The sequence below is a fragment of the Anarrhichthys ocellatus genome, unplaced genomic scaffold (genome assembly GCF_004355925.1).
Source record: "Anarrhichthys ocellatus isolate YVR2014 unplaced genomic scaffold, GSC_Weel_1.0 scaffold87, whole genome shotgun sequence".
NCBI classification, from domain to species: domain Eukaryota; kingdom Metazoa; phylum Chordata; class Actinopteri; order Perciformes; family Anarhichadidae; genus Anarrhichthys; species Anarrhichthys ocellatus.
This window is the reverse complement of record NW_022280117.1, coordinates 151,707-160,944: the sequence shown is the minus strand read 5'-3', so window position 1 is coordinate 160,944 and position 9,238 is coordinate 151,707. Positions and strand designations below refer to the sequence as shown.

At 42.2% G+C, this 9,238-nt stretch overlaps 2 protein-coding genes across 2 annotated transcripts in view; one reads left to right on the top strand and one right to left on the bottom strand.

Annotated features, from left to right (window-relative positions):
• The window catches only part of ogdhb (oxoglutarate dehydrogenase b), a 6,985-nt gene extending 3,847 nt beyond the window's left edge, over positions 1 to 3,138 (top strand). The window contains exons 8-13 of the mRNA XM_031875145.1: positions 50 to 121; positions 940 to 1,065; positions 1,143 to 1,215; positions 1,305 to 1,468; positions 1,622 to 1,776; positions 1,896 to 3,138. Coding sequence (XP_031731005.1) covers positions 50 to 121; positions 940 to 1,065; positions 1,143 to 1,215; positions 1,305 to 1,468; positions 1,622 to 1,776; positions 1,896 to 2,016 — 711 coding nt within the window. The 3' untranslated portion in view covers positions 2,017 to 3,138. The remainder of the gene's footprint in view (positions 1 to 49; positions 122 to 939; positions 1,066 to 1,142; positions 1,216 to 1,304; positions 1,469 to 1,621; positions 1,777 to 1,895) is intronic.
• A 1,674-nt stretch (positions 3,139 to 4,812) lies between these two features.
• On the bottom strand, positions 4,813 to 9,189 carry pargl (poly (ADP-ribose) glycohydrolase, like). The gene is made up of 12 exons (XM_031875205.1): positions 8,826 to 9,189; positions 8,659 to 8,745; positions 8,299 to 8,459; positions 8,130 to 8,203; positions 7,980 to 8,046; positions 7,505 to 7,580; positions 7,262 to 7,409; positions 6,342 to 6,420; positions 6,168 to 6,276; positions 5,734 to 5,830; positions 5,526 to 5,654; positions 4,813 to 5,453 (listed from the first exon to the last, which is right to left on the bottom strand). Exons 1-12 carry the CDS (start codon positions 8,955 to 8,957, stop codon positions 5,335 to 5,337), a joined length of 1,278 nt encoding a protein of 425 aa, XP_031731065.1. The 5' UTR covers positions 8,958 to 9,189; the 3' UTR covers positions 4,813 to 5,334.
• Between the last annotated feature and the right edge of the window lie 49 nt (positions 9,190 to 9,238).

Genomic DNA, 9,238 nt, shown 5'->3' with positions numbered 1-9,238 from the left:
CTCTCTCTCTCTCTCTCTCTCTCTCTCTCTCTCTCTCTCTCTCTCTCAGGGTCCGGAGCACTCGTCTGCTCGCCCTGAAAGGTTTCTGCAGATGTGCAACGACGATCCTGATGTTTTCCCCGTGAGTTTGTGTCAGAAACGTTGAGGTTTCTGGCTCCTTCTAACTTATTCTGCTCACGTTCATCATACTTTTATTAATCCAGGTGATTGTTTGTCTGCACGGTGCCAAACAGAAACTGCTTGTAACCCAAAAAACCATGAGTTTCTATGACGCAGAAATTGCAAAATGTAGATAATTCAGTCGTCAGATATGAGTTTACTGAGCATGATGATGAGAAGCATCGAGTTTTCTTCAGTATCAAAGTAATCCAGTGCAGACAGGAGCTGCTAAAAGCTCATTCAGCCCATTTACAATCTGGCAAAATGTGAAGAACATAAAGAAACGGTTTAACCCACTGAACACGGTACTTCCTGTTTACATCCTACAGAGCGTTATAGAAACCGTAGATCTCAGAATAAACTTTCTAGCATCGAGTCAATAGCAGGAAAAATAGTCGGCGAACCACAAAAATGTGCAGAGAGGACAATGAAGAAAGCGTTTCTCCATTAAAAAGTAATCAGAACCACAGAGTCCACCTCCTCTGGTCCACCAGAGTCCTGATCTCTGTCCTGATGTCCGCCCATCAAGTGCAGCTTGATCCTGGTCCACCATGGATCCAAGTCTCTGTGAAGACTCAACAGTCCTCCTGCTGCTTTCATCCGTCTTATTCTTCTGCGACCAGACATCAGACAGCCAGGATGCATGAACATGCTTTAAGTATTTGTATTTGTTTTTACTTTTCCTGTGTTTGTTTCTGTTCGGTGAGCTGCTGGACAATAAAGTTTTCTTGTTTTGTGTAGTTGTGTCGTTCCCTAAAGTACTTCTTTGTGTTTTGTCAGAAACTGTCGGAGGACTTTTCGGTGCGTCAGCTGTACGACTGTAACTGGATCGTCGTCAACTGCTCGACTCCCGCAAACTACTTCCACGTCCTCCGCAGACAGATCCTGCAGCCCTTCAGGAAGCCCGTGAGTAAAGAGGAGAGCAATCAAAGCTTCACGTGATGCGCTTCAAGGACACTGAGCTCGTTTCCTTGTCTCCTCAGCTGATCGTGTTCACTCCCAAGTCGCTGCTGCGCCACCCGGAGGCCAAGTCCAGCTTTGACGACATGCTTCCAGGTAGAGACGTCGTGAAGCTCTTCTCCTCTCAAACACCGGTCGCTCTCTCGTTGTGTCGCTGACACTTTGTCGTGTTTGTTTCTCTGCAGCGACTCACTTCAAGCGTTTGATCCCAGACGACGGCGCTGCAGCCGCCGACCCAGAGAAGGTGAAGAGAGTCGTTTTCTGCTCCGGAAAGATCTACTACGAGCTGATCAGAGAGCGCAGGAACAGAGGCCTGGACCAGGATGTGGCCGTGGTCCGCGTGGAACAGGTGAGAGAAGAGGTTCAGTGTTCTGGAGGTTTAAAACATCTTCAATAAAGACCAGAACAAGGGAGAACAAGGGAGAGCAAGTCATGTGAGCTTCAAGCTGTTACATCTCAAACAGAAGCATTCCTGACGTCATGTTTGTCTCCGTCCTCTCAGCTCTCACCGTTCCCGTTCGATCTGGTGAAAGCGGAGACGGATCGATACCTGAACGCTGACCTGGTCTGGTGCCAGGAAGAGCACAAGAACCAGGGCTACTACGACTACGTCAAGCCCCGCCTCCGCACCACCATCGGCCACACGCGGCCCGTCTGGTGAGTCCAGAAAACAAACATTAGAACATACAGTATGTGTATATATATACATGTTATTATACATGTTATTCCTGTGTGTGTGTGTGTGTGTGTGTGTGTGTGTGTGTGTGTGTGTGAAGGTATGCCGGTCGTGACCCTGCAGCCGCTCCAGCTACCGGGAACAAACCGACTCACCTGGCGGAGCTGCAGCGTTTACTGGACACGGCCTTCGATGTGGAGGCGTTCTCAGGGAAAGTGTAGCCGCAGGTTTCACACCTACTCGTGTTTTTCATTTACACATCGTATAAAACGACGCACAATGAAAATAACACTGTTACCGTGACGTCCGCGTGTTCACAGAGATGGTCGCTGCTGTTAAGTTTCACCTGCATTAAATGTAGCAATTTATACAAAATGTAATTTAATAATGAGACTTTTATCTTCATTTTAGCTTTGCTTTCATTTCAAAATAATGTCATGATGATAATAATAATAATGATGATGCACATCCAGAATCTACCAAAATCACCTGCTCAACACACGTTTGAATCATTTATTGATCCGCGGTAGAATTTCCTAGAAATGTATTTTAGTTAAAAGACAATCAGAGGAAACCTTGACTACGTTTACATGCCCACTAATACTCCACTGTTATTCAGAATATGATGATATTCTGAATTTAATATGGTTCAAACGTCATATTCTGAATCCTCTCGTGCATGTAAACGTAGTCACGGATGCACATATTTATTTTTCAATAGTCTGATGGAAAATAAGGGTATTCTTGCCAAGAGTTGGCTGAGATCGACATCACTGTTATCAGTCCGTTAGCTTAGCTTAGCATAAAGACGAAACGGAAACTCAAAAACTCACTTTTTTTAATGAATCCGTTGAAATCCTAAAGTGTAAAAATGACACTTTATGCTTTTAACGGGGTTACGTGTCAGGCTAGCTTTATGCTAAGCTAAGCTAACTAGCTGCATATTTAGCCGTGAAAGCAAATTGGTGCATTTCACCCAGAATGTGAAACTGGTCCTTTAAACTGGAATTGATTTGTCTGCGATATAATTTTTTGTGATTATTTGAAATGATTGAGCCGAGGTTCACGATATTTTATTATGTTCGTGAGTCAGTCCTCCAAATATTAACATGAATTAAAATCTTTTATTCAGTCAAAGAGTAAAGAAACAGACGTCAACATGCAGCTTATCTTCATCACACCTCTATTTATTTGCTCCTCCTCTTCCTCCGGCCTTCATCCTGTATTACGTAACGACGTCACGTCTGGAACGAAGGAGACTTCTGAGGCGCAGCTGAAGGATGTATTTATGTTCATAAAGTGTTGTATGTTTTGGATAAATAAAGATTGTAGTTCCTGGTGAACAGTTTGTTTTCTTGTCTGTTTGAGGTACTACTGTTCTTAAGTACAAGTACTTTCCATTTGCTGCTACTTTATACTTCTACATCTCAGACGGAAATATTGTAATTTTTACTGCACTACATGTATTTAATAACTTAAGTTCTGTTGCAGGTTACATTTTACAATATAAAATATAATCAACTAATATATTATGATGTATTATTATAGATTATACTACCTAGCAGCACATTATTGCATCAATAATTATAATACAATATATAGTATTTTCTGCAAAATGAATACTTTAACTTTTGTAACTTAAAGTATATCCTGATGCTGATACTTTGGAATGCATACTTTTACCTTCAACATAGTATTTATACACTGTGGTATTACTACTTTGAAGTAAAAGATCTGAGTACTTCTTGCACCACTGGTGTTAAAGTTGTTTCTGGTAGAGCTGGAGGAGACGTTTACTACGTTAATGAGTACTTTCACTTGTGTTACTTAAAGTATATCCTGATGCTGATACTTTGGTACTTTAATACGAGTTTTAATCCAACAGTTATTTGAACACAGTGGTATTCGTACTTCTAAGAGAAAGATCTGCTTCCTCCACTGTTGGAGGAGACATTTACTATCATTCTGCATAGTCAGTACTTGTATTTCTATGTTCATACTCTGGTACTTTAACTCCTAGTACTTTTTCCTCCACTGCCCTCCCTCCATTGTAATTCTCTACCTGTCCACCAGATGTCCTCAGACGTCCCCGTCCCCCCACCACACACACACACACTCACCTGCTTCCCATTAATCATGCTGCAGATCAGACACCAGCCTCCCCTCCTGTGGACCCTCAGCTCCTTCTGAAGAGACGTCAACTCCTCCAGTAAGCTCAACTTCTTTTATTTAACCGTTAAATCTGTGAGATGTTCCCGTCGGTCCTCTGTGACTCTTTCATCAGCAATAATCTGACATTTATTTCAGCATTAAAGCAGCAGAGAAGCTGTGAAGTGTTTATAAATCACAACTGTAGCTCAGGCTGTTTATTAGACTTTGAATGATTACAGTTCACTCAACAGGAAGCTTCAGCAGCAGGTTTCCTGTTAACAGATGTTTTCAGTGAAGATTTAAACACAATATTACCATAATTCTAAAGACCCTGAAGGTTCTGCACAAAGCTTTTAATGCTCAGTGTGAGAGACGTTAGAGGAATCAGCTGCTCACAACCTGTCAGCTGCTGCAGTAAAGATTTATAATCAAACAACAACAAGTCAGTCTTCATTTTAACTTGTTGAGCTTTAGGCAAAAATAAACTAATGTTTGGACTCAAACTAAAATAATTAGTCTACCTGGATCTTTTAACGTCGCCGTGTGTTCGGGACGTTTCTGGGCATCAACCGCAGACTGAATATGAGGACAAGTTGGTTTGTGGTCGTTTTAAAGCTTCAAGTTCGGCAATTTGGTCGTCGCCATCTTTTTGTTTTTGCAACCAGTGAACAGGAAGTGACCATATATAGACTGTGGAGGAGTGATGTAGAACATGTATGAACATCATGCTGTGTTGAAGAAGACTTGAAACTAGAGATTGAGACCATAAACTCATGTTTACAATGTTTACTGAGGTAATAAATCAAGAGAGAAGTAGAGTCATTTTCTCATAGACTTCTATACAACCAGAGGAGTCGCCCCCTGGTGGACACTAGAGAGAATGCAGCTTTAACACATGAAGCTTTGACTTCACTCTTCAGAATCAGAGGTTTCCGTCTATTATCTTTTGTCCAACTTTGAATGTTGTGTTTACAAATAATACTAATTGAGCCTTTAACTCGCCGCCATTAAAACGCCTTTAAAAGTTATTTTAAAGTGTTTTTCCAAACACTCAGCAGCAGCTTGTGAGCTGTTAAACGCTGCATTAATCTTCTCTAAGACTAAATTCTTTGGAGTTTATTTTGAGGAGAACTCGGTCAGTTAGGAGTTAACCTCGGGGAAATAATCAAAGCACAAAAACTAAATAAAATGAAAAACAAACTTGATCCTTCGTCACATTTCCTGTTTATCGCTACGCTCTCAACTATCAAATTAACGTACAAATGCAAAAATGAAAATCATCTTACAATCATTCAAATGAAGCAGCAACTTCTTCATTTCTGTAGTGAAACACACCGGTTCGATTTTAGTGCAAATTCAGACGCAGACTCGTGGACTTGACTCCGTCCTCACAGCTGACTCTTGGAGGGTCTGACGTTGTGCCCGATGAACTGGAACAGGTCCACATGTGACCTGCCGGACTCCTGCTCAACAGCACAGTAGTCCTCCAGGAGTCCGTACAGTTTCCCTGAGACGGAGAGCAAAGTCAGAAACTAGCAAGCGAACATTTCAAAGCCGTCTCGTGTCCTGAAAATCTCACCGACTGTCGTTCTCTCGGTGACCAGCAGGTGGTGCGTGCGCTCCAGACCCAGCTTCAGCTGCTCATCCTCGAAGGTGAAGAAGGCCAATCCTCTCTTGGCCCTCGCCGCCGCCATCAGCTGGATCACAGCTGCACGTCGGAGGGGAAACAGCTCAAGCCTCAAGGAGTCTCGATCATACAACAATAAATCAGCGGAGTGTTGACGCACCTTTGAGCTGAGGGTCTCCGTTGAACGCTCCGCAGCCCCACTTCCCCGTAGCGATGTCGGGCTCGTCGTGGTCGCGACCCTTAAATCCACAGAATGCCTTCAGGGACACCAGAAGAATCACGTGAAAATGACAACCACTAAATAAAGACGGTACAGAGTCTGAATGTGAGATTTGATGTCAATAAGTTAAATACAGAATGAAAACCAGACTCGTCCTTTTAAAAATGACAAATCCAGTTCATAAGTATTGACCTCGTTACTCCGACCACGAAAGAGGGATGATTTTTAATATAATAGTGCGACTGAAGATCATTTCTATCCTGAATCATTGAGAAGATAGTTTTACACGCGGTGACATTTAAAGTGTGTGTTCTTCAGTGAGCGGGCTCCTCTGGTGAGTTTGACATGTAGATATATGAATAAGGATGAGTCACCTTGTTGAGGTCCCGTGTGATGGCGATCATGTTGTACTGGTCTCTGCTCTGTTTGAAGTGCACGGCGTCGATGGCTAAGATCCGCCTCTTCAGCCGAGCCCACTCGTCTCTGTGAGGACGGACGATGATGAGAAACACACTCGGACGTATGAGAGACGGAGAGAGCAGTCGTACCTGTGCAGGCGCTCCTCATGAGGGCCGGCCCACTCGAAGCTGTCCCCGAAACCCGAGTACCGGCTGAACTGTTGAGAGCCTGAAGACAGAGGAGCAGAGGAACCATCAGGACTTCCTGTCTGAGACTCACTGCTCATTGCTTCCTCAGTAAATATTTAAAAACACAAATAGTTTCTTTTTTAAACAGTATGATAAGATTATTTTACTGATTAAACAATTCATCATATTCTATAAAATGTCAGAAAATCCACAAATTCTCTCACAAATTGAATTCCCAAATTCATTCATATAAAACTAGAGCTTTATTATATTTTATACTTTTATTTTCCTAACTCAAGTGTTGTTTTTTCTGTATTTATTAGATAGTTTTTTTTACCAATTGGTTGTTTTTTCTACTTATTTTGTTGTGGTCTTGTCACTTTTTGTTGTATTTTTCGAGTTGAATTAGATTTGTTTATTTCCTCTTTTGGGGGTTTGTTCTGTATAAGTTGAGAGGAGCTCTGTGGCTTCATTCCTCACGTTTCTATTTGGTTCATGACCTGGATTTTCATGGAGTCATAAATGTGTGCAAATAAAATATATATAAATATATATAAATGAATATTTTGTCCAACACTCTACAATATAAAGACAATTTACGATTATATAAAACAGAGAAGTGGAACATTCTCACATTAGAGAAGCTTCAACCAGAGACATGAATCCACCACGACATTGATCGAAGTCGTCCGTTTGTAAACAGAACTTAACTTCCATCTGACATTTTATAGAAAGAACAAAACATCTGAATTGTGCATTTGTTCGGGACTATTTTCATCGGCAGATTAATCCACAACTGTGGATGTAAGGAAGATTAAAGTATCATTTAAATGTCTGCTGATCAGCAGTAATGAACCCGTTACTGCACCGATCACGTCTACCTGTAACGATCAGACACTCGTTGTCAGCGAGTTTCTCGGTGAAGAGTCGAGACACGATCAGCTCTGGATTCATGAGGAACAGGATCTCCTCCTGCACCAGACCAGAACCTAGAACCCCTCCACCGATCCAGCTGCAGGCAAAGTCCACCTGCGCGCGCCCGCACACACACACACACACACACAGAGGAACAGTGTAAAAACTATATCTGTGGACTGGTACAGCTGGGTTCTGTCGGTTCTCACCTGGAGTAAACCGGTCCCTTCGGTCTCGATGGTTCCGCGTGACGTGACGTGAAGTTTACGCATCGTCTCTTTACAGCTGCCACAAAAGAAAGAGGAGTTCGATTCTACACTTGTGTGCTTCTGATACAGATTAGCCGTTTATATTAGCAATGCTAGCCAATAGATGTGGAAGTCCCGCCCCTTCCTGTGCTCACACGCTGGTGTGTTTTAGACCTCGTTGTTGGTGTGAGAACATCCTGGTACTAAGAGACTTTCGGGTGTGTCGTCTTTTGAAGACGTATTCTCACAGCCTGATGATTCAACAGTTGTACGACACATACGTGACGTTCTTGACACCATAATGTCTGATTTATGGCACAAGTCAAACGGGATCAAATCATTATCCGTCTCTCGTCTTTGACTATCGTACATGTTTTTCCCACAATAAGGTCCCATAGCGGTCCACTGAAAAGTTTTGTATTATTATTATCATTACGTTCTCCAGTTGGGCATATCCGTGAGGCAGCGCCTCTCAAACGTCACCAGTCCTCTTGGTTTTGTGTCTGCAGAGAACACAAACAGTCACACAGTCACAGACCTTCATCTCGAGGAGGAGGAGGAGGAGGAGGAGGAGGAGGAGGATCACCTGTGACCACGCTGAAGTAATGCAGGACGGCTCTCAGCTTCTCTTTCTTGCGTTCGGACCAGTTTTCCAGCAGCCTGGAGTCAGAGTGGCAGTGGAGAGTGAACACACGGAGGATTATTTAATTATCTAACAGTATTTCGGAGGTTGTGTCTGACGTTCATGCTCTGACTTGGTGAAGTTGATGGAGGGAAAGCTGTGGTACTCGGCGTTGGAGGTGGTCGCGTTGCGGTGAGGGAAGGTGCAGAAGAAAGCGTTGGCGAGGAGGCAGGAGATCTGAACTTGTGACAGAGTGATGGACGCAGAGTGGCCCCTCTTAAGCAGCGGGATGGCCTGAAATAATTATGAAATATCATTTTATATTTAGCATGAAACAACCTTTAAAATATTATATTTTATGGGATTTGTATTTTAAATGTGCCTATTTGTCTTTAAGGGGCAAATTCAGTGTTTCACCCCAAACAGATGATTAATGATGAATTAATATTCAGTTTTAATGTTTTAATGAATTATTAGAACGCAGCTTTCATACCTTCTTCACATAGTCAGGGAGACTCAAAGCCAACGCCGCCATCTTTGGAAACAGTTTGGGGAAATGGTTTTCTGCTTTCGGGACAATCTGGAAATAAAATAATTATATTTCTTATCGTTTAAAACCTAGAAGTGATGACGGAATGATTTAAAGACACGACCTCTGACCTTCACAAAGCTGGAGAGCGCCTCAAAGGACCACTGGTCTTTATATTTGGGGTTATATTTGAAGATGGCGTCCTGTGAGAGAGACAAACAAAGAGGTTCATCGTAGTAAAATGCTTTCGTGTTTTGATGCATAAAGTTCACAAGAAACACAGAAACAGAAGAACGTGTGTCATTTTAAATAATATCACCATGAAACTTCATCGTTTGATTACTTTCATGAAGACTAGTTTTGTAAGTTTTATGTTTGTAAAATGCAAATGAGGCATTATCTTATTAATATGTCCTAATCTTCAAACATTTCCAGAACATAAATCTAAACATTTGATGAAGCAAGTTCAAAATCTATGTTCTCCATGTTTCTATTACTAAATGTATAAATGAGTGTGTGAGTGATGTGTGAACCTTCAGCACAC

Excerpts from the sequence above, each read along its gene's own strand:
- pargl (XM_031875205.1), bottom strand. The coding sequence starts at position 8,957 with ATGCATCAAAACACGAAAGCATTTTACTACGATGAACCTCTTTGTTTG. Across the intron at positions 8,746-8,825 it reads CGCTCTCCAGCTTTGTGAAG|ATTGTCCCGAAAGCAGAAAA; the intron begins GTCAGAGGTCGT and ends TTTTATTTCCAG. Across the intron at positions 7,410-7,504 it reads AAGGGACCGGTTTACTCCAG|GTGGACTTTGCCTGCAGCTG; the intron begins GTGAGAACCGAC and ends GGGCGCGCGCAG.